This window comes from Helianthus annuus, chromosome 4 (genome assembly GCF_002127325.2).
Source record: "Helianthus annuus cultivar XRQ/B chromosome 4, HanXRQr2.0-SUNRISE, whole genome shotgun sequence".
In the NCBI taxonomy this organism is placed as follows: Eukaryota; Viridiplantae; Streptophyta; class Magnoliopsida; order Asterales; family Asteraceae; genus Helianthus; species Helianthus annuus.
Genome location: NC_035436.2, coordinates 95,365,227 through 95,390,915, shown reverse-complemented (window position 1 = coordinate 95,390,915; position 25,689 = coordinate 95,365,227). Strand labels below are relative to the sequence as shown.

At 39.7% G+C, this 25,689-nt stretch overlaps 1 protein-coding gene across 13 annotated transcripts; it reads right to left on the bottom strand.

Moving 5' to 3' along the window:
* Window positions 1–21,347: 21,347 nt before the first annotated feature.
* On the bottom strand, window positions 21,348–23,815 carry LOC110868505. 13 transcript variants are annotated; one of them, XM_022117675.2, is made up of 4 exons: window positions 23,488–23,815; window positions 23,108–23,170; window positions 21,661–22,232; window positions 21,348–21,577 (listed from the first exon to the last, which is right to left on the bottom strand). In XM_022117675.2, exons 1-4 carry the CDS (start codon window positions 23,518–23,520, stop codon window positions 21,565–21,567), a joined length of 681 nt encoding a protein of 226 aa, XP_021973367.1. In that variant the 5' UTR covers window positions 23,521–23,815; the 3' UTR covers window positions 21,348–21,564. The 13 variants fall into 13 exon arrangements, with proteins under 13 accessions (XP_021973367.1, XP_021973368.1, XP_021973372.1 ...); XM_022117676.2 differs by having other exon boundaries at window positions 21,661–22,229; XM_022117680.2 differs by having other exon boundaries at window positions 23,397–23,811.
* Window positions 23,816–25,689: the final 1,874 nt, after the last annotated feature.

Sequence of the window (25,689 nt, the reverse complement as noted above, 5' to 3'; positions counted from 1 at the left end):
AGCAAACCAAGGTGAGTTCACACCCTCTACAAAGCATGAGATTCCCTGGGTTGGGAACGGGGTTAAGGAACGTGGGTTCCTCGTCCTTCTTGGGTAGGACGTCAGTGGTTCAGGAATGTGATTCCTCGTCCGGACGGACGGATAAACGTACTAGACTAAAACTCTATCACGAAGTCCCTCCTTTTGTATCGACTTAATCGCCGGGCCAATGGCGAGCGGGTCATTAGTTAGATAGCGCTATTTAGGTCTGACAAACCTCACACCGTGCCGCAGAGGACGGGCGTGAACTAATGGATCTGGGGCACGTCAATGATGATAGACATTGATGTTTTCAGGGCACATAAACATGACTACAGTCAGCAGTCGATATGGTAACGAGTCTAGTGTACGCATGGGGTAGCCCCCACGGCCGAAATGCCTGATAACTAACATGGGGTAGCCCCCACGGCTGGAGTGCCGGAGTAACTGGGAATGAACATGTCGCGTTTTTAAACTATGGGGTAACCCCCACGGCAGGATGCCAGTTAAAGGAAACTGTTTTTGAAACAACTAAAACGAACACCCAACCGTGAACTCACTCAACTAGTTGTTGACTCGTTACTACATGCTTTGCAGGACCATAGGTACTCAGCTGGAGCTTGCATGGAGGAGGGTCGTTGTGGGGCTCGGATTGCTGCGTGTCATGTTTTATTGAAAACATTTGAGCTTATGTTATAACTTTAAACTTATGCTTCCGCTTGCAACTAAAACTTGGTTTTGTGAAACACCAATCGTATGGGTTAAACTTTTATGATTATTTATATGCTTGTTCAGTATGATTGGTGGCTGGATCCTGGTCAGTCATGCCTCCAAGCGGTAGTACTCCGCAGGTGGGATTTTGGGGGTGTGACAGATTGGTATCAGAGCCATTGGTTATAGTGAACTAGGTTTTAATAAAAGAGAAACGTTTTTGTTAAAACCAGACTATAACCGGTACAGTGCTCAACGGCCCACAACGACACTTCACTCCGCATGCAAGGCTCGATATACTAGGTAATATGATATGTGTATATTGCCTACTTGTTAGTTACATAGTACAATGCCCATGGTATGCTTGATTAGTATAACTACTGTTGCTTGAACACGTGTGTGCTTACTCTATCCTACTATCGTGTTTTCGCGAACCTCTCTCACTCGTACTACTCTTGTTATGAAGAATCATGTCTGGACGCGTAAACATGACACAAGCCCAGTTGACGGCTTTGATCAACGAACGAGTTGCCGCAGCGCTTGCAGCTGCAAACGCAGGAGGTATATCCTGCAGTCCGAATTTGTTCTAGGATCATTTGGATCCTACTCTCGTGAACCAACCTTTGTGTTAAACTCTGTCTTTCTTCCACCTACCTTAGGTCAATATGCTCAGGCACCGATGTGCACTTTTAAGACCTTTATGGACTGCCGACCCACTACTTTTAGCGGAACTGAAGGAGCAGTAGGTCTCCTACACTGGTTTGAGAAACTGGAATCCGTGTTCGAAATGTGTGAATGCCCTGAAGCGCGCAGGGTGAAGTATGCTACTGGTACTCTCGAGGGTTTGGCCCTCACGTGGTGGAATGCTCAAGTGCAAATGCTGGGGTTGGTTGCTGCCAACGCCACCCCATGGGAAAACTTCAAGGAAATGATCAGGGAGGAATACTGCAGTCGTGACGACATTCACAAGCTGGAAGATGAGTTCTACAATCTCAAGATGACGGGGTCAGAGATCGAAGCATACACTAAGAGATCGCATGAGCTTGCCTTGTTGTGTCCTACTATGGTGGACCCTCCGTATAAGCGAATTGAACTTTATCTCAAGGGCTTGGTGCCAGAGATCCAAAGCCATGTGACTTCAGCAAACTTGACTACTATCCAGCAGGTTGTTTAGTTGGCTCACCGTCTCACTGATCAGGCGGTGGAGCAAAACAAGTTACCAAAGCGCATAGGTGCTGCAACTACTTCTGGTACTTCTAGTGGGGACAAAAGGAAGTGGGATGGAACTTCAAGCAGAGGTTCGACTTCTGTGCAATCTCAGTCTCAGCAGAGAAAGACTGACGACCACAAGAGCCCCAGTCAGCAATCGTCGGGTGGTCAAAGTCATGGTGGGTACAAGGGGAATCACCCCAAATGCAATCGTTGCAACCTACACCACAGCGGACCATGCACCAGGGGCAACTGTCATCGGTGCAACAAGCCTGGTCATGTTGCAAAGGATTGCAGGAGCGCATACCCCGCCAATCAGAATCGTCAGCAACCTCAGCAGAACCAGCGACAGCAGCAGGGTAACAACAAAGGGTGCTTTCAGTGTGGAGCTGAAGGCCACTTCAAGAAAGATTGTCCCCAACTGAACCAGAACAACAACAACAACAATCAGGGGAATGGTAACAATGGAAACAACAACAACAACAATGGTGCTGGGGGCGAGTGTTCGTGATTGGTCAAGGTGAAGCAAGGAATGATCCCAACGTGGTGACGGGTAAGTTCCTTCTCGACGACTTTTATGTTACAGTCTTATTTGATTCGGGTGCCGATACTAGCTATGTGTCTCTAGAAATTAGCAAAATGCTTAAGCGTACTCCCACACCCCTGAACACCAAGCACACTGTAGAGCTAGCCAACGGTAAAAGTTTGGAGGCCTCACACGTAGTCAAAGGTTGCCAACTCATTCTCGCTAACCAGACCTTCTCTATTGACCTTATTCCTATTGTTTTGGGTAGTTTCGACGTTGTCATTGGGATGGATTGGTTATCCCAACACCGAGCAGAGATTCTTTGCAACGAGAAGATCGTTCGTATTCCTGGTTCGGGTAGTGAACCACTCATGATTCGTGGCGACAAGAGAAGTGCTGTTGAGAACATCATCTCTCTTCTTAAGGCCCAGAAGTGCTTACGAAAGGGCCACATTGCTATTTTGGCTCTAGTTACTGACACCACAGAGAAAGAGAAGAAGCTAGAAGATTATCCAGTTGTACGCGACTATCCTGAGGTATTCCCTGAGGAATTACCTGGTCTTCCGCCCCATCGCCAAGTCGAGTTTCAGATTGAACTAGCTCCTGGAGCTGCGCCTGTAGCCCGTGCACCTTATCGTTTAGCTCCATCAGAGTTGGAAGAACTCTCCACGCAACTACAAGAACTCTTGGATAAGGGTTTCATTCGTCCTAGCTCATCGCCTTGGGGAGCTCCGGTGCTATTTGTGAAAAAGAAGGACGGTACCTTCAGAATGTGTATCGACTATCGCGAACTTAACAAGGTGACTGTGAAGAACCGTTATCCTCTACCGCGCATTGACGACTTGTTCGACCAGTTGCAGGGGTCGAGCTACTACTCAAAGATCGATCTGAGATCGGGATACCACCAGCTGAGAGTCCGAGAAGAGGATGTCTCTAAGACAGCCTTTAGGACCCGATATGGGCACTATGAGTTTTTGGTCATGCCGTTTGGGCTGACAAACGCACCCGCAGTTTTCATGGACTTGATGAACCGAGTTTGCAAGCCGTATCTGGACAAATTCGTTATAGTCTTCATCGATGACATCCTGATCTATTCTAAGAGTAAGGAGGAGCACGAGCAGCATCTACGGCTTATTTTGGAACTCCTACGAACAGAACAGCTTTACGCAAAGTTTTCGAAATGCGACTTCTGGCTTCGCGAAGTCCATTTCTTAGGGCATGTGGTGAACAAGGATGGGATTCACGTTGATCCATCCAAAGTGGACTCTATTAAGAACTGGCCTGCACCTCGTACACCGAAGGAAATTCGCCAATTCTTGGGATTGGCAGGCTACTACAGGAGATTCATTAAGGATTTTTCTAAGATCGCGCAGCCTCTCACCCTACTAACGCAGAAAGGCGTTGTTTATCATTGGGGAAATGCACAAGAGTTAGCTTTTCAGCACCTAAAGGATAGACTTTGTAGTGCACCTATCCTTTCACTGCCAGAGGGCACAGAAGATTTTGTGGTCTATTGTGATGCATCAATTCAAGGTCTTGGTTGTGTATTGATGCAACGAGATAAAGTCATAGCCTACGCCTCACGACAACTCAAAATTCACGAGAAGAACTACACAACACATGATTTAGAGCTGGGAGCTGTTGTTTTCGCACTTAAGCTATGGCGGCATTACCTATACGGAACCAAGTGCGCCATCTACACCGACCACAGAAGTCTAGAGCACATATTCAAGCAGAAGGAACTGAATATGCGGCAACGACGATGGGTCGAGCTACTGAATGACTACGAGTGCTCTATCAGGTATCACCCGGGCAAGGCCAATGTTGTGGCTGACGCCCTCAGTCGAAAGGACACTGCGCCTAAGCGCGTAAGAGCTCTACAACTCACGATCCATTCTAGTCTACCTTCACAGATACGAGCTGCTCAGATAGAAGCACTGAAACCAGAAAACGTTAGGGCTGAAGCCCTACGCGGGTCAAGGCAACGCTTAGAACAGAAGGAAGACGGTGCTTACTACGTAACAGGACGCATTTGGGTCCCACTCTATGGCGACTTGCGAAAACTTTTGATGGATGAAGCACACAAATCTCGCTACTCGGTACACCCTGGTTCGGACAAGATGTACCACGATATTAAAACTACGTATTGGTGGCCTAGCATGAAGGCCCACATAGCAACTTACGTCAGCAAGTGTTTGACTTGTGCGCGAGTCAAGACGGAATATCAGAAACCCTCAGGCCTACTCCAACAACCAGAGATACCATAATGGAAATGGGAGCAAATTTCCATGGATTTCGTTACTGGCCTACCTAGATCACAGCGCGGAAACGATACTATCTGGGTGATTGTGGATCGACTCACAAAATCCGCACACTTTTTGGCAATTAAGGAAACAGATAAATTCTCCACTTTAGCGGAAATTTACCTCAAGGAAGTTGTTTCGAGGCACGGGGTGCCCACCTCTATCATCTCTGATCGAGATGCACGTTTTACTTCAGAACTGTGGCAAGCAATGCACAAGTCTTTTGGCTCACGTCTAGATATGAGCACAGCGTATCACCCGCAGACGGACGGGCAGTCCGAGCGCACTATCCAGACATTAGAAGACATGCTTCGCGCTTGTGTAATCGACTTTGGCAACAGCTGGGAAAGGCATCTGCCACTCGTGGAATTCTCGTATAATAACAGCTACCACACCAGCATTAAAGCTGCTCCGTTTGAGGCATTGTACGGACGTAAATGCCGGTCACCTCTTTGTTGGGCAGAGGTGGGGGATAGTCAGATCACTGGTCCAGAACATGTGGTAGACACTACTGAGCGGATTGCTCAAATACGACAACGCATGGCGGCCGCTCGAGACCGTCAGAAGGCCTACGCCGATAAGGGCAGAAAACCACTTGAGCTCCAGGTTGGGGAGCGGGTACTACTCAAAGTTTCACCCTGGAAGGGTGTGGTTCGTTTTGGTAAACGAGGCAAACTCAACCCACGATACGTTGGACCTTTCGAAATCATTGAGAAAATAGGCAAGGTGGCCTACAGACTGAACTTACCAGCAGAACTCGGTGCAGTTCACAACGTTTTCCATGTGTCGAATCTGAAGAAGTGTCTGTCAGATGAGACCCACGTGGTTCCTCTGAAGGAACTCACGATCGACGAACAGTTGAAATTCGTCGAAGAACCAGTCGAAATCACGGACCGGGATGTTAAGGTCCTCAAGAGTACTAGAATACCTCTCGTTCGAGTTCGTTGGAACTCACGTCGCGGCCCAGAGTTTACCTGGGAGCACGAAGATCGGATGAAACAAAAGTATCCCCAACTGTTTGAGAACAGTACAACACTTTGGGTGCAATATGTTACCTAATAACCTACACAGTTACACTTAGACTTTTATACAAAATGCACAAACGATCCAATACATATGCATGCTAAATTCGTTATACTTGATTCGTTATTCTAGATAATTCTTTTGTGTGATAACTTGTCATTAACTTCGTACAAGCCTCCCGTTAACATGTATAGTGCTATAAGAGTAATGCACCGCCCGTAAACTTATGGTCATGTCAAATACTTATTATTGCGGTAATCAGAGGATTGACTTGAACATTCGCATGCCAGTTTTAATGTTAATCTTGATAACTAGTTTGCTATGCGGATTCGTTAAACTTTTATACTTATGTTATGTATTAAAACTTGTATACTCGCCAATACGTTGTATTGAACCATGTACTTTTAACATATTGCAGGATGATGATATAAAATTGGGCGTAGCGACGATGCTTTAGATACACATCTAGAAATATTTAGCTTTTGTTGTTGTATCAAATTTTGTACTTTGTTATATTTTGTATCGTTGTTGTATTTGACAGACGTTGTGTGACAACCTGAAACTTAGAACCTTTCATTGTATCGTGATGTAACATGCTTGAACGCTATGTGATTAGCTAATTGATTAACTTAATGATAAATGTGAAGCTTTATGTGATTGTGTGTTGTGTTGTATGCATATGTGTATGTGTATATGTGAGCCGAGAACCCAACTCGAGACGACGAGGGCCCGACTCGAGACCATGAGGTCTCGAGTGAGTAGTGACCGAATTGGGCCTTTGGGCCGTGACCCCCTTTAACCGGTTTTGTAAGCCCTTTAGGGTGAATCATGTGGAACTAGTATAAATACTAGACTCATGACCACACTCACCATTTCCTTGGACTACACACACTCACACTCTCATACTTTCCCTCTCACTAAAACCCTAAGAACACAAACACACATCAATTTCGGACCCAATCGGTTAGCACTAGGAGATCGGTTCAAGCTTGGAAATCAACATTTGGAGTTCACCTTTCATACCTCTTAATCGGTTAGTGACTTACATTGTATTTCGGTTTGTTGTTGATGTGTAATGAGGTTGAATGATAATGTGTGTTAGCTTGATGATTGTTTATCTATGATAGAGATGTTTGTTTGGTAGAAAATAGTTAATTGTTGTCAAAAGATGTGATTATAGTCATGATTGTGAAGAACCGGTTAACATGTCTTGATTTCGGATATAGTTGCATGATAGGTGATGATACCTTGTGTTTAAATGAAGTCTAAACTACTAGTTATTAATGTTCATGAAACCGGTTTACATATATCATGTAATCGGCTTAGTATAAAGCCGAGTTTATGGTGTTATGTTTAAGTGTGTTGCATTGTGGTTCATAATCTTGTTGAATAAGGGTTATTTATGTCATGAATGTTGAAGAACTTGATGAACATGACTTGAATATATGAAGAACTTGTTGAATATGATATGAATGTGGTTTGAATGTTGAAATCTGAATTGTTTGATCCGTTTTTGGTAATTGTTAGACAACAAAACATGTTTTAGTGGATAGTACAATATTTGTGTTGCATGACATTCAAATTCTATTGGATAGTACAACTGGGCAGAATCAGCAACTGTTGGGGAGTCGAGACCCCTGGTTGCGACTCGAAACCTCCACGATTGCGACACCAGTTGCGAGTCGAGAACATTTGGTTACGACTCGCAACCACAGCATGATGAACCGAGACCGCAGGTTGCGACACAGGTTACGAGTCCCGTTGCGACTCGAGACCAAAACATGACAAGCCGAGACCACGGTTGCGACATAGGTTGCGACTCGCAACCATCCATGATCAACACAAACAGCATGACTCGAAACCATGCTTGCGAGTCCGGTTGCGACTCGAGACTACACTTATTGGACTTGTTTAGTTATGGGCCTAAGTTAGTGGGCCGGACTTAAGGACTTCTGTGTTACCATTGACATGTTGTTTGGGCCTGTTATTACGAGCCCAACTGTTTGGGCCTCACACTTGGACTTTGGGTTGGTATTTGACTGTTACCTGCGAACTGTTTATGTTAAACGTGTTGCCATGATTATTACCTGTGTACAATACGTGTTGAACATACGTGCACTGCTTGGCTTGAATCTGATACGAATAATACCTGTGATAGGACCTAATTGATTTCCTGCAACTTAATTGACTTTCCGTGATTAACTGCCGAGCAAACCAAGGTGAGTTCACACCCTCTACAAAGCATGAGATTCCCTGGGTTGGGAACGGGGTTAAGGAACGTGGGTTCCTCGTCCTTCTTGGGTAGGACGTCAGTGGTTCAGGAATGTGATTCCTCGTCCGGACGGACGGATAAACGTACTAGACTAAAACTCTATCACGAAGTCCCTCCTTTTGTATCGACTTAATCGCCGGGCCAATGGCGAGCGGGTCATTAGTTAGATAGCGCTATTTAGGTCTGACAAACCTCACACCGTGCCGCAGAGGACGGGCGTGAACTAATGGATCTGGGGCACGTCAATGATGATAGACATTGATGTTTTCAGGGCACATAAACATGACTACAGTCAGCAGTCGATATGGTAACGAGTCTAGTGTACGCATGGGGTAGCCCCCACGGCCGAAATGCCTGATAACTAACATGGGGTAGCCCCCACGGCTGGAGTGCCGGAGTAACTGGGAATGAACATGTCACGTTTTTAAACTATGGGGTAACCCCCACGGCAGGATGCCAGTTAAAGGAAACTGTTTTTGAAACAACTAAAACGAACACCCAACCGTGAACTCACTCAACTAGTTGTTGACTCGTTACTACATGCTTTGCAGGACCATAGGTACTCAGCTGGAGCTTGCATGGAGGAGGGTCGTTGTGGGGCTCGGATTGCTGCGTGTCATGTTTTATTGAAAACATTTGAGCTTATGTTATAACTTTAAACTTATGCTTCCGCTTGCAACTAAAACTTGGTTTTGTGAAACACCAATCGTATGGGTTAAACTTTTATGATTATTTATATGCTTGTTCAGTATGATTGGTGGCTGGATCCTGGTCAGTCATGCCTCCAAGCGGTAGTACTCCGTAGGTGGGATTTTGGGGGTGTGACACGTTGTATTTGAATTTCCAAGTATTATAATGTGACAAGTTGTTATGAAATGAAATCAATTTATCTTAATTACTGTCGCTTTTAGTGTTATGTTGCAATGAGCAATCTCGTTCGTCTCACTCTGATGTTTCCGCCATTGGTTGGGGTATGACATGGTCATCACTCACTCTTTTAAAAAAATTAAATTAACTTAATATTAAGACATATAATTAAAAATTACATTAAAGTTAAAAAATTACAATTAAAAAAATAATAAATCGCCTAAATAAAAACAAATATTGCAAATTTTTTTAACTACACAATAAAAAAAACATCCTACAAGTTACATGGCCAATTCCACTTCACACAAATTTCTTTTTTACACGGCCAATTCCACTAGCGACTTGGGTTGATATGTTTGTGTCACACCCGCATCAGAGGCGGAAGCGCACGGTGTGACTTGATCGGTTTTCATTGCATACGATGTAAGTAAACAAATTACATGAAATAAAACATGCACGATGTTCATCCATTACCATAATAGAAATTACAAGTCATAAGTTGTTTGATAACAAAAGACAACATAGGTTAATAAGTTTTACAAAATAGACTTGTCCAAATAAAGTTTTTAAACATCAAGGCTTTCCATCCAATGTCATGTTCGAAGACAGGAAATATGGACCAAACCCCCTTCCAAAATGTGCATGACATCGATTTCTTGACAACCTTGAAACTTTGTAACCTTCCACACCAAGCTCTACTTAATTTCCTGAAATACATGTAAGTTTAAAAACATCCACAAAAGTTGGCGAGTTCATGTGTTTTATTTGCGTATCAAATGATTCTTTAAAACATTTGAAAGTACAAGTATCGAAAACTGGTATGTAAAGCGTCAATAAACTTGTTGATCATTAACGTGTAGCTAGGACATTAATATGTGTGCCGACACAGGAAGCACTAAACCCGTAGACGATTTAGTGCCGATTACCCTCGACTGAGACACAAAAGCACTCCCTGCGGCCACACAAGGACCCATAAGTGGGGTTCGCCCGTACCTGATAGATCTACCCCTTTTGTTCCTTGGTCCTAAACAGGACTAATGGTGCTTAAGTTTCGCGCCTATTCGCACATGGTCCGACTATTTCATTCCACAGCTTAACCATACCACAGTGACATGTATTTCCCCCCGAGAGTTATAAAACCGAAAACGTTTAAAAGAAAAGGGGAACATGAACTCACAAGATTGCGTCCATAAAATGTGCTAGCGAAGCGGGGGTATCCAAAAGCATGTAACAACCTACAAGTGCTCTAACTCATTAGACACTTGGGTTTCTGTTAACTGTGTATACGTTGCTCCTCTTGAACATTATTGTATTTGTATTTGTTATGTATTTGAAACCCTTCTGTATTTTAAATATGTTGGCATTTGTTTCGTATGTTTGTTTTAATATATATATATATATATATATATATATATATAGAAAAAGTGTTATTGTACAAAATGGCTTAACGTACGCTACGTACGCGATGTCAAGTCGCATGTTATAAAATAGCATGGATGAAATCGCATGTGATAATATTGATGAAATCGCATTTTGGTTTTTTGTAACAATTTCGCATGTGAGAATTTTGATGAAATCGCATGTTCAAAAACCAAAATGCGAAATTGTTACAAAAAACCAACATGCGATTTCAATGTGGGATGAAGATCTGGCGGCTGAGATAATCGCGTATATAATGTAGGATAAGGGCTCTTGTACGATAACCTAACTATATATATATATATATATATATATATTGCATATGCATGGGTCATTTTGGGTCATTTTTTAATTACTATGGGTCAGTTTGGGATTCCATGTAATAACTAATAGGTCCAACGGGTCATTTTAAAACAAGGAAAATATGTTCCACGGGTCAATTAGGGTTTTGAAGTATATATATATATATATATATATATATATATATATATATATATATATATATATATATATATATATATATATATATATATATATAGGGAGAGGATCATGAGAAAACTAGATATAAATGAGAAAACTAGAAAACTAACTAAAATCCACTAAAAGGGAGAGGGAGGGAGACTTTTAATGAAGGAGGGGGGACTTTTAATGAAGGAGGGGTAAAATTGGAACAAAAAATATATAAATTTTCAAACATTTCCCATTTCTCCATACGTTATCATTTTAAAACAAAAATGGCACCATAAGATCACAAATTTTCTTATCTTTCATTCAAGTATATTCGAGCATATTTTTTATGACATAAAAAAAGATTTATGGTGTCGTCTTGTTTTCTACACTATTATTATAGTAGTGCACATGTGCAATGTAACATGTACTACAATTGCATTACATGCTTAAAATTAGCTTTTTGAGTCTAGTTTAGCTTTTAGGGTTAGTTTTTTTGGAGGTTTAGGATTAGGATTAGTTTTTTGGGTGTGGGGGGAGGGGGGGTTTAGGTTTTTTTTGGGGGTGGGGGGGTGGGGGGTTTAGGATTTTTTTCGGGTTTATGTTTAGGGTTTAGTTTTAGGTTTTTGGGGGGTGGGGGGTTTAGGTTTTTGGGGGGTGGGGGGTGGGGGGTTTAGGTTTTTGGGGGGTGGGGGAGGGGGGTTTAGGTTTTTTTTTTTGGGGGGGGGGGGTGGGGGGTTTAGGTTTTTTTCGGGTTTATGTTTAGGGTTTAGTTTTAGGTTTTTGGGGGTGGGGGGGTTTAGGTTTTTGGGGGGTGGGGGGTGGGGGGGTTAGGCTTTTGGTGGGAGGGTGAATTTAGGTTTTGGGGGGTGGGGGTGGGGGAGGGGGTTTAGGTTTTTGGGGGAATGCTAGACAGAAAACCCTCAAATTCTTAGAAAACTCTGGAAACTCAAATCTCCCCCCATTTTTACCCAACCTCCCGACATTTTTTTTTTGAAAAAAATAACACATGTAATATACATGTTTTAATGTGTTTTGGGCCAAAAAACAAAAAAGCGCCGAAGGGATTTTTTTTAAAAAAATAAATAAATTTCAGCAATGTCCGGTTGCCTAACATGTGTTAGACAAAAATGCTGAAAGTTGCTGAAATTTGTTTTTTTTTTTAGATAAAACCCTTCGGCGCTTTTTTGATTTTTTTGGCCCAAAACTCTTAAAAACATGTATATTACATGTGTTATTTTTTTCAAAAAAAAAAGTCGGGAGCTTTGAGTTTTCCGGGTTTCTTAAATATTTAGGGTTTTCTATATAGCCCAACCCTATATATATATATATATAGGACAAGGATCCGTTAGGAACCACCCTTTATTGCGCGAACCGCGAGAACCAATGTGAACACAACCAAAAATACCTAAAAATAGCAAGAAAACACACAATTTTTTTTGCTACTAAAAGTAGCAATTTAAACTTAAAAAATATTAAAATTAAAAAAAAATTTTCTTTTTTTTTTATTTTTTTAGGTTTTTGAGGGTTTAGTTTTTAGCATTTTAGCTTGGGGGAGGGGGGGGGGGGTGTTAAGTTTTTTTTTTAGGTTTTTTGGAGGTTTTAGTTTTTAGCATTTAGCTTGGGGGGGGGGGGGGTTAGGTTTTTTTTAGCTATTTTAGGTTGTGTTCACATTGGTTCTCGCAATAAAGGTGGTTCTCGCATGAACCTTACCCGATATAATAACTAATAGGTCCAACGGGTCATTTTAAAACAAGGGAAATATGTTCCACGGGTCAATTAGGGTTTTGAAGTAAAAAGAAATGGGTGGAACGGGTTAGAAGAAAAAAGAAGTGGGTTAGAAGCGTTCTCTTGTTCTAGCTTCTAGGGTTTTTTTCTTCTCAGAGAGGGGTTTTCTTCAATCTTGATAGAGAATCTACGAATCATCTTTTATAATCTTCGAATCATCTTAAAATCATCTTCAATAGTGAATTTTAATGATAGGAATATGAGATCTCACATATCTGTGAAACGTCATCCTAAAATCATCTTCAACTTCATCGAAGATTGAGTATCTGGTGAGTTTTTATCTTAAAAATAGCCTTCGTTGAGATTGTTGTGGCTAAATTCCTAGAACCCATGGCTGTTATGGGTAATTCTTAGAATCGGGTGATTGAATCGAACAATCAACCGATGAACTGTGTGTGTTTATTAGAAGAGAGGTGTGGGGGAAGCAAAGTTGAAAATTTGATAGGTTACTAGTTAGTGTTTCACCATTCGCATAATTTTTTACAGAGTATTGTAAAAAGGATACGAATAGCTTGTGGCGAAAGGTTATTTGGTCCATTCATAATACTAGTAGAACGTGGAACTTCATTCCGATTAGAATTTCTCAACCGGGTCTGTGGAAACAAGTGGCAAACATCCATACGGATTAAAGCTCGATGGGTATAAATTTGGTGGAACTCTTGCAGTCCAGTTTCCTGGGCTGGAACAGACCAAATCTGCCATTGTTGCAAGCCGGGTGTCTTGGGCGGGGGGCGTGTGTAGCGTAAATTTTCGGTGGAGAAGGCAGCTGTGTGGGTATGTCGAAGAACTAGAATTGGATTCATTGTTGGCTGTGATTATATCAGCTACTGTGCATCGGGGCGAAGCCCAATGGTCCTGACGTTTAGACTCGACTCGGTCGTTTACTGTTAGTAGCTTAAAAAGGTTGATGCGGTCTAGACAGTTTTCAGAGCAGGAAGAAGTGTTTCAGTGGAACTTTTGGGTGCCAACAAAAGTAATCTCCGCCTTGGTGACAAGAAATGTGCCTGTGGCATCTACTTTGTGTACGCTGTGTCAAGATCTGGAGGAGTCCGTCGACCACTTGTTCGTCTCATGCAGGTTCTCCATCGCTATTTGGGATGAGGTTCTAAGCTAGTGCAGGTTATCCTCTTTCTTTTTCTTTGACAGAAGAGACATGCTCATATTACATTGTTACACGATAGGCACGACAAAATGGAAGAAGGCGCTCTACTCGGTTATGCTGGTGACAATATGGTGCATATGGCGACGTCAGAATGAATTAGTGTTTCAACAGAAGGCCATATGTGTAAGTAGGGTGGTGAATAACATTAAATCTTTCGGTTTTCTGTGGATTATTAATAGAGCCAAAGAAGGGAAGTGTCTTGGGACAGTGGAGGAATTTTTGAAGTAAATGGTCTGATCTTGTAATCTGGATGTGGGCTACTGTGTAGACTCATGTCTTTTTATTTTTTCTCCATTTGATGTAACTGTGCGTTTGTGGTGTGGCTAATGTTGGGTTAGCCACTTTTATTTGTAAAATGGAGCCTGTTCCAGTCAAAAAAAAAGTATTGTAAAGAGTAGTTTTGACTTTTGATCAAAAGTCAACTATTAATGTGATGAAAGTAGAGTTTAACCGTTTTTCTATTATGTTAATGTTGAAAAATTTAAACATTGAATCTGTATGATTGTTGTAAGTGATTGTTGTAAGGGTAAAGGGAAATTGATGCATTGATCTCTAATATTGACCGAAATATTGCATGTTCTACAGATTTGAGAATTGCTGGTAGAATTATTTATAAAATTTGTGCCTTTATTGATCACCTATTTATGCTTGAATCTTGATTGATTGGTGTCACAAAGTATTGACCCGACCCGTTTGCCAGGTCTTGTTTTTCATGTTGTATTTAGAAGCAACTGGGCTTAGTGGGCTGGGCTCTCCAGAGTAAAGACTTGAGCAATGTGGAGCTCCATATTGGGCTCTCCAAAGTGGTGATGGCCTTATAACAAAACACCACTGATGCCCTTATAATAATCCAACCAGTAGCCAGAAATTCTGGCCAATTCATTAATATCCCCAAAACAGAAAAAAACACAATTAATAACATATCATTAATCCAATTCAGACCTACAAAACGGCACCGTTCCGTTAATTATCAGATCAAACGCAACCAAATGCACCGTAAATTCAATAAAACTTGAACAGAATTGACAACACTGAAAACCCTAAGTTACGTGAACAACAAAACAGAAGTAGAGAGAGTACCGAATGAATAAACGGTTGCAGTTATCGGTGATTGAACAATCAAACCATAATCACTGATAAGGAACCCGTAATGTTTCTAGAAGAATGACCGGGAGTATGAAAAGAAGTAAAGAACACTGTGTGATGCGCTTTAGGGTTACCTGGTTATGTTTGGTTAAAAAAACCATCCTGACCCATGGATAAACTAAAATGGGTATTCTAAAACTCATCCTGACTTATTTCCTGGCCCATTGCAACTTGTTTATTTTTTTAAAGGGCCCAAAATTGACATGTATGGGTTTTTGTTGCCAGACATATCTACTATGTAAAATCATTTCCAATACAAGGTACCAACATGTACTAGAATGGTGGTGGCGTAGTAGTGAGAGGGGCGACATCAATTGTGGTGGTGACCGCGGAGGCAGTGGTCTCGGGTTGGAATTAATTTGTTATATAGATTTATGGAGATAAACCTCCAAATTTATTGAAGCACAGCCCATATGTTTCAGTTAACAACAGAACTATCAGCCAACTCTTCAAAGCTTTTAAACCAACTCTACTAAAAAGTAGCAATCATGCATTTTTACAGAAAACATGTTGGATTAAGCTCAAATACAATACCCAACAGAAAGATAAGCAAATTAACAGTGAACATCCTTTAAAGCCATCTATGCTACATCTTTCAGTCGTAGAAGTTCTAAATTAAGTCCTAAATAGGAAGAATCCTATGGTTATCGAGATATGCTACATCTTTCACGCCTTCGTTTTCCCTGTAGGGTAACCTTGGTGTTCCTGTACTAATACCACATCCCTTTGCTCGTCAGGTAGAATAACCTTGGTGTTCCTGTAATACGTCGACCAACTCTACGTTCGCGGGATTACTAAAGAAGATTTAGCAAAACTGTGAGTATACTCGAACACCCTTTTTCTGTTTTACACTTTGGGTGCAATATGTTACCTAATAACCTACACAGTTACACTTAGACTTTTATACAAAATGCACAAACGATCCAATACATATGCATGCTAAATTCGTTATACTTGATTCGTTATTCTAGATAATTCTTTTGTGTGATAACTTGTCATTAACTTCGTACAAGCCTCCTGTTAACATGTATAGTGCTATAAGAGTAATGCACCGCCCGTAAACTTATGGTCATGTCAAATACTTATTATTGCGGTAATCAGAGGATTGACTTGAACATTCGCATGCCAGTTTTAATGTTAATCTTGATAACTAGTTTGCTATGCGGATTCGTTAAACTTATATACTTATGTTATGTATTAAAACTTGTATACTCGCCAATACGTTGTATTGAACCATGTACTTTTAACATATTGCAGGATGATGATGATATAAAATTGGGCGTAGCGACGATGCTTTAGATACACATCTAGAAATATTTAGCTTTTGTTGTTGTATCAAATTTTGTACTTTGTTATATTTTGTATCGTTGTTGTATTTGACAGACGTTGTATTTGAATTTCCAAGTATTATAATGTGACAAGTTGTTATGAAATGAAATCAATTTATCTTAATTATTGTCGCTTTTAGTGTTATGTTGCAATGAGCAATCTCGTTCGTCTCACTCTGATGTTTCCGCCATTAGTTGGGGTATGACATGGTCATCACTCACTCTTTTAAAAAAATTAAATTAACTTAATATTAAGACAAATAATTAAAAATTACATTAAAATTAAAAAATTACAATTAAAAAAAATAATAAATCGCCAAAATAAAAACAAATATTGCAAATTTTTTTAACTACACAATAAAAAAAACATCCTACAAATTACATGGCCAATTCCACTTCACACAAATTTCTTTTTTACACGGCCAATTCCGCTAGCGACTTGGGTTGATATGTTTGTGTCACACCCGCATCAGAGGCGGAAGCGCACGGTGTGACATGATCGGTTTTCATTGCATACGATGTAAGTAAACAAATTACATGAAATAAAACATGCACGATGTTCATCCATTACCATAATAGAAATTACAAGTCATAAGTTGTTTGATAACAAAAGACAACATAGGTTAATAAGTTTTACAAAATAGACTTGTCCAAATAAAGTTTTTAAACATCAAGGCGTTGCATCCTATGTCATGTTCGAAGACAGGAAATATGGACCAAACCCCCTTCCAAAATGTGCATGACATCGATTTCTTGACAACCTTGAAACTTTGTAACCTTCTACACCAAGCTCTACTTAATTTCCTGAAATACATGTAAGTTTAAAAACATCCACAAAAGTTGGCGAGTTCATGTGTTTTATTTGCGTATCAAATGATTCTTTAAAACATTTGAAAGTACAATTATCGAAAACTGGTATGTAAAGCGTCAATAAACTTGATGATCATTAACGTGTAGCTAGGACATTAATATGTGTGCCGACACAGGAAGCACTCAACCCGTGGACGATTTAGTGCCGATTACCCTCGACTGAGACACAAAAGCACTCCTTGCGGCCACACAAGGACCCATAAGTGGGGTTCGCCCGTACCTGATAGATCTACCCCTTTTGTTCCTTGGTCCTAAACAGGATTAATGGTGCTTAAGTTTCGCGCCTATTCGCACATTGTCCGACTATTTCATTCCACAGCTTAACCATACCATAGTGACATGTATTTCCCCCCGAGAGTTATAAAACCGAAAACGTTTAAAAGAAAAGGGGAACATGAACTCACAAGATTGCGTCCATAAAATGTGCTAGCGAAGCGGGGGTATCCAAAAGCATGTAACAACCTACAAGTGCTCTTACTCATTAGACACTTGGGTTTCTGTTAACTGTGTATACGTTGCTCCTCTAGAACATTATTATATTTGTATTTGTTATGTATTTGAAACCTTTGTGTATTTTAAATATGTTGGCATTTGTTTCGTATATTTGTTTTAATATATATATATATATATATATAGAAAAAGTGTATTGTACAAAATGGCTTAACGTACGCTACGTACGCGATGTCAAGTCGCATGTTATAAAATAGCATGGATGAAATCGCATGTGATAATATTGATGAAATCGCATTTTGGTTTTTTGTAACAATTTCGCATGTGAGAATTTTGATGAAATCGCATGTTCAAAAACCAAAATGCGAAATTGTTACAAAAAACCAACATGCGATTTCAATGTGGGATGAAGATCTGGCGGCTGAGATAATCGCGTACATAATGTAGGATAAGGGCTCTTGTACGATAACCTGACTATATATATATATATATATATATATATATATATATATATATATATTGCATATGCATGGGTCATTTTGGGTCATTTTTTAATTACTATGGGTCAGTTTGGGATTCCATGTAATAACTAATAGGTCCAACGGGTCATTTTAAAACAAGGAAAATATGTTCCACGGGTCAATTAGGGTTTTGAAGTAAAAAGAAATGGGTGGAACGGGTTAGAAGAAAAAAGAAGTGGGTTAGAAGCGTTCTCTTGTTCTAGCTTCTAGGGTTTTTTTCTTCTCAGAGAGGGGTTTTCTTCAATCTTGATAGAGAATCTACGAATCATCTTTTATAATCTTCGAATCATCTTAAAATCATCTTCAATGGTGAATTTTAATGATAGGAATATGAGATCTCACATATCTGTGAAACGTCATCCTAAAATCATCTTCAACTTCATCGAAGATTGAGTATCTGGTGAGTTTTTATCTTAAAAATAGCCTTCGTTGAGATTGTTGTGGCTAAATTCCTAGAACCCATGGCTGTTATGGGTAATTCTTAGAATCGGGTGATTGAATCGAACAATCAACCGATGAACTGTGTGTGTTTATTAGAAGAGAGGTGTGGGGGAAGCAAAGTTGAAAATTTGATAGGTTACTAGTTAGTGTTTCACCATTCGCATAATTTTTTTTACAAAGTATTGTAAAAAGGATACGAATGGCTTGTGGCGAAAGGTTATTTGGTCCATTAATAATACTAGTAGAACGTGGAACTTCATTCCGATTAGAATTTCTCAACCGGGTCTGTGGAAACAAGTGGCAAACATCCATACGGATTAAAGATCGATGGGTATAAATTTGGTGGAACTCTTGCAGTCCAGTTTCCTGGGCTGGAACAGACCAAATCTACCATTGTTGCAAGCCGGGTGTCTTGGGCGGGGGGCGTGTGTAGCGTAAATTTTCGGTGGAGAAGGCAGCTGTGTGGGTATGTCGAAGAACTAGAATTGGATTCATTGTTGGCTGTGATTATATCAGCTACTGTGCGTCGGGGCGAAGCCCAATGGTCCTGACTTTTAGACTCGACTCGGTCGTTTACTGTTAGTAGCTTAAAAAGGTTGATGCGGTCTAGACAGTTTTCAGAGCAGGAAGAAGTGTTTCAGTGGAACTTTTGGGTGCCAACAAAAGTAATCTCCGCCTTGGTGAGAAGAAATGTGCATGTGGCATCTACTTTGTGTACGCTGTGTCAAGATCTGGAGGAGTCCGTCGACCACTTGTTCGTCTCGTGCAGGTTCTCCATCGCTATTTGGGATGAGGTTCTAAGCTAGTGCAGGTTATCCTCTTTCTTTTTCTTTGACAGGAGAGACATGCTCATATTACATTGTTACACGATAGGCACGACAAAATGGAAGAAGGCGCTCTACTCGGTTATGCTGGTGACAATATGGTGCATATGGCGACGTCAGAATGAATTAGTGTTTCAACAGAAGGCCGTATGTGTAAGTAGGGTGGTGAATAACATTAAATCTTTTGGTTTTCTGTGGATTATTAATAGAGCCAAAGAAGGGAAGTGTCTTGGGACAGTGGAGGAATTTTTGAAGTAAATGGTCTGATCTTGTAATCTGGATGTGGGCTACTGTGTAGACTCATGTCTTTTGATTTTTTTCTCCATTTGATGTAACTGTGCGTTTGTGGTGTGGCTAATGTTGGGTTAGCCACTTTTATTAGTAAAATGGAGCTTGTTGGCCAGTCAAAAAAAAAGTATTGTAAAGAGTAGTTTTGACTTTTGAACAAAAGTCAACTATTAATGTGATGAAAGTAGAGTTTAACCGTATTTCTATTATGTTAATGTTGAAAAATTAAAACATTGAATCTGTATGATCATTGTAAGTGATTGTTGTAAGGGTAAAGGGAAATTGATGCATTGATCTGTAATATTGACCGAAATATTGCATGTTCTACAGATTTGAGAATTGCTGGTAGAATTATTTATAAAATTTGTGCCTTTATTGATCACCTATTTATGCTTGAATCTTGATTGATTGGTGTCACAAAGTATTGACCCGACCCGTTTGCCAGGTCTAGTTTTTCATGTTGTATTTAGAAGCAACTGGGCTTAGTGGGCTGGGCTCTCCAGAGTAAAGACTTGAGCAATGTGGAGCTCCATATTGGGCTCTCCAAAGTGGTGATGGCCTTATAACAAAACACCACTGATGCCCTTATAATAATCCAACTAGTAGCTACAAATTCTGGCCAATTCATTAATATCCCCAAAACAGAAAAAAACACAATTAATAACATATCATTAATCCAATTCAGACCTACAAAACGGCACCGTTCCGTTAATTATCAGATCAAACGCAACCAAATGCACCGTAAATTCAATAAAACTTGAACAGAATTGACAACACTGAAAACCCTAAGTTACGTGAACAACAAAACAGAAGTAGAGAGAGTACCGAATGAATAAACGGTTGCAGTTATCGGTGATTGAACAATCAAACCATAATCACTGATAAGGAACCCGTAATGTTTCTAGAAGAATGACCGGGAGTATGAAAAGAAGTAAAGAACATTGTGTGATGCGCTTTAGGGTTACCTGGTTATGTTTGGTTAAAAAAACCATCCTGACCCATGGATAAACTTAAATGGATATTCTAAAACTCATCCTGACTTATTTCCTGGCCCATTGCAACTTGTTTATTTTTTTAAAGGGCCCAAAATTGACATGTATGGGTTTTTGTTGCCAGACCTATCTACTATGTAATATCATTTCCAATACAAGGTACCAACATGTACTAGAATGGTGGTGGCGTAGTAGTGAGAGGGGCGACATCAATTGTGGTGGTGACCGCGGAGGCAGTGGTCTCAGGTTGGAATTAATTTGTTATATAGATTTATGGAGATAAACCTCCAAATTTATTGAAGCACAGCCCATATGTTTCAGTTAACAACAGAACTATCAGCCAACTCTTCAAAGCTTTTAAACCAACTCTACTAAAAAGTAGCAATCATGCATTTTTACAGAAAACATGTTGGATTAGGCTCAAATACAATACCCAACAGAAAGATAAGCAAATTAACAGTGAACATCCTTTATAGCCACCTATGCTACATCTTTCGGTCGTAGAAGTTCTAAAATCTAAATTAAGTCCTAAATAGGAAGAATCCTATGGTTATCGAGATATACTGCCAACCCACAATTAGATTTTATATAGACCAAATTAGTCAGAAAAATAAAAAGAAACCTAAAATATGTACTAGAATTGACCCTAACCTAGTATACCTGAATGTGACCACAGATGCAAAATAGACCTATTGGACAAAGGTGAACTCGTTATGCCCTTAAATGTGACCAAATCATTTGGTTTGTCCTTAACAAAGTCATGTATGTATTCAAAGCTTCAAATGAAATAAGCAATCAAATCAAAAGCTAGTTTTGAAACAAAAGGCACAAGTAACACATCTAGTTTCCAAACATTAAACGAAGCGAGCATTCACCATAACATAACATTTTAAAATCTTAAGGAATAAGTCATTACTTATGAGACTCACTCACATAACCCGCTGTAGAACTGACCACCTTCAAAGAGAGAGCCTAAAAGCAGTCACAGTGAAAGTAATTTCAGTTAATGGATTTCTTGATATAAAGTATTATTTTTACCGATAATTGTTACTAACCTTTGCAGCCTTCCAGTCTCCCTTGATGTTTCAGGAGGAGGGTCAAGCAAAGATGGACGATCTTCAAGTTTCATAAAACGTTCTACTGCCTCCGACGCCTTTTTCTTCACTGAAATGGTATCTGCTGCATGTTTCGCAGCAGCATTCACTGCCTCGTCAAGCGCCTTAGATATCAACTTTTTCACTATCTTTGCTGCAGTCAAGAGCAAAAGCGCTGCTTCCTTATCCATCACCTTCGTGCCTTTCAATTCCTTTAACTTTAAGTCAAATACGAGCCTTTTAGGGCTTTTGCAGGTTAAGCACTCAAACAAGCTGGGCTTGTCTTTATCAAGAACGCATTCGACATGAGTATTAGATTTACATCCAACACACTCGATGAGCTCTTCTGTACCAGCAATGATATCAAAACAGGTGGGACAGAAGGAGTTTTTGTTTGCAAAGAGGACACATGAGGTGCAGATCTTGTGGCCTTTGGTTCCTTCCCAGTGATTGTGAAGAAACTTTTGATCTTTACAAAAACAGCTGCTGCAAATGGTGTCATCGAGTTCCATAGTAAGGTTCCGATTCATCTTCTGGATGCAAACAATGAAAATTAGGGTTTTTGTGATGATACACTAGAGGAAGAGGCGCCGTTGGATCTCAGGCGATTGGACGGTCAGATGATTAGTGTAATGCAATTTTCACTTTAACTCCAAAGATGGTTTAAAATCTCAACTTGTCAAGATAAACATAGTAAATAATGTGTAAATCTTTCATTCTTTTACCAATTATAATGCTCAGATGCTTCCCGTATACGGTTAAATATGTGCACCGTATAAGGTGCTGCAACATTCTAGTGTTGCTGTCATTAACTCTCCTAATGGAAATCACATCGAAATAGAAGGTAAAAGTGAAAATAAAAATAAAAAATTAATTTATAGCCTTGTACACAGATTCTCCAATTCCCGGTCCATAGTTGTTAATGACGAATAGCGACAAATAGCGATAGGGTACCTATATGCTACATAGCGAATAGCGATAAATAACGGGCGGCTATTTTATATATAGCGATACACTAGAAAAAAAATTATAAGTATATTATAACAAAATACCTGGCATATATGCTATTTTACATGTATATTTAACAAAAACCTAAAATCCGGCTATTTTAGCTATATTTAATTGCTATTTATATTAACAAAACCGAAAAAATAAATAAACCGTCGCTATACTCGCTATCTATTGCTACAACCCTAATAGCGAGCCTAGACCTATGCGCTACGTAGCACGCTATAGCAATCGCTACGCTCACTATTGACAACTATGTCCCGGTCTAAACTCTAAAGAAGCTTAAGGTGTGTTTGTTTCACATAATGGAATGTAGATTCAATTTCTTATGTTGTTCATTTCAAGAAAGAAGGAAATGGAGTTGAAGAATAACATAAGGAGCGAATCCACATTCCAATACCATGGAGAGTGTATTCCGTTCTATGCAAATTCCGATTCCAAGTTCATTGCATTCCACAGCTACCTATAGTTGTTTGTGGAGAAATAGAAAACATGTAAGGATCCTTATAGGCAAAAGTAAAAGCTGAAACAATAGCGCATTCCTTTTGCAGCAGATGATGACTCTAAAATAAGGAATTAGGGATCACTTGTGATTTAGCAATCAAGTGCTTAAATTCAAAATTTATAATCAAGTGCTTAAATTGATATATTCTATCCTACTAAGCAGCAGCAGCAGCAAGTATAACTACCAAAACATTTCCTTGTGGATGAAACTCACAATATCAATAGTCTTCTCCAAACCCTAGAGTTTTGCATATATAATGGCAGCTGCAGCGTTACCGTGCACAACTGCCGGAGATTGACGACGGCCATCGTACTTGGATTTCACCGCCCTCTTCTTCTGTAAGGTTATCATGCCCAGCCCGGAATGCTATACAAAAACCCCCCTGACCACTAGCAGTAGCAGAGGTGCACAAATCTGGGTTTTTTTAATACCCGGTTTCGGGTAGGATCGAATATCAGGAGAAACCGGGTAAGGAATAGCCTACTACTACCGTATTGATCAGGTTCAAGTATGAATCCGCATAAGTTTTCTTTTCAACTAGTGGGATTTCCCCGCGCTTCGCGGTAAGAATTCAGTTAGTATCAATTCGGTTTGTTACAGTACCGACACTTGCTATAGCAATTGAGAAAGAAAACCCAAATTCCCTAAACGGTCTGACACATGTTTTACACTGATTGAAACCATATAAACGAATACCGGTATTGGTACGATGTCGACAATTGCTATAACTTACGATACCTTATAAAATAAAATAAAAAGTTAAATACACATTCGTATTCATCTTGTTTTAAAACTTAATAAAGAGAAACATCAAATTAAATATAATCCAAATGGGTTAAAGATGTATAAAAAAAACTTATATATTAAAATATATAATTCGTTTTGTGATATTTAATAAGCACACAATCTTAAACATATATTTTTGATTTTTAAAATTCATGTAAATATTTAATCAGTAAAAGTTAAAATGAAATACTTGTAGGGAATTAAGAAAAAAACTCCTTTCAGTAACTAGAAGCCAAAATGCAAGTGATATTTATCTCTAAAACACACATTTATTCGTGACGTTAATTACCCTGTATGTTTGCGTCGTATTAAACAGCGAAAACAATTAGTTTTTGAAAGTTTATATAAAAGAATATTGGTTTAAACAGTGATCTTCCCACACATTATTTAATGAAAATTGCATCCTTTGTGACTTCGCATATTTCATAGGGAAGATCACGTGCTTAGAGAATGTGAGACAAAGCCAAAGCAAGACAATTTAGTTTCCAATTTCACTCCTTCATCTTAACGTTCTTTATCTCTTCACTGTTCACTGGCACCACCACCAAGACACCACCTCCACCAGCAAATAGCACGGCTACCACCACCTCATGTGGACCGACTCCTTCCCACCACCGCCACCAGCTACATTGTCTACTACCATTTCTCTACATGACCACCAGCCTCCATCGCCGGCTGGTTCCCACCACGACCACCGTCCTACCGTCTTCCTGTCTCTTCCGGCGAGATCTCATCCGCTTCTCGCTCTGTGATCGTGTCTCTCAGAATGGGCATCAGTGGTTGATGGTGTTAATTTGTAGAGAGAGGAAGATGGAACATAGATAAATGATGGCAGGCCATGGCCATGGGTGGAAATATGCCTGCAGATATTGTTGTTGCTGTGTGAACTTAAAAGGAGGAAAACTTTAGTGTCAAAAACCTAGAAGTTAAAAGATATACTAGCGCAACTATGCGATGTCTTTTGATATATATAATTATACCACTAAATCCCCACTTGTTGTTGCGGCTAACTCGAAGTTATACCGTCTAATGAAAACGTATTATATTTGACCAGACTCGTTTTCAAACAAAATTTACATTAAAATGCAGACTAACTTGAATTTATTGGTAACACCTAGTTACATTAAAATGCAGACCAACTTGAATTTATACCAACATCTAGATAAAAGAACACCTGTAATTCGATTATAAAGTTTTCAAATGTTGAAAGTTGAAAGCTAAAAGTAAAAATAAAAAAAAGATTAAAAGATAAAAAAGGAAAAAAGAATTGTTCAAAAATTCCTGTAAACTAGATGTAACCCTCGCCGCGTTGCGACGGGGGGTTTACAATTTAAGGCATAAGGTATACAAACGCTAGACGAAAGGCTCATGCGTTATGGCGATTAAGGTCAAATAACATCAAACTTTAACCATATAAAGCCTATGACAACAGAGAACTTAAGAAACATCGGTAAACTTGAATTACAAAAAGATGTTTCGTAAGGAAAACAACATTATAACACAAAATGTTTGTATTAGAACATCCCTTAAAGCCTGCAAATACATCCGCTGAGACAAAGATTCTCATTTCATCTCTTTAATTCAAAGATGTCGGACTTGCTTTTAGTCAGCATTGTGTTGGAAACATATTAGAGCATAATCGTAGTGGCTGGAAAATCGTCAACATCTCCTACAGTTTGATACATATTACA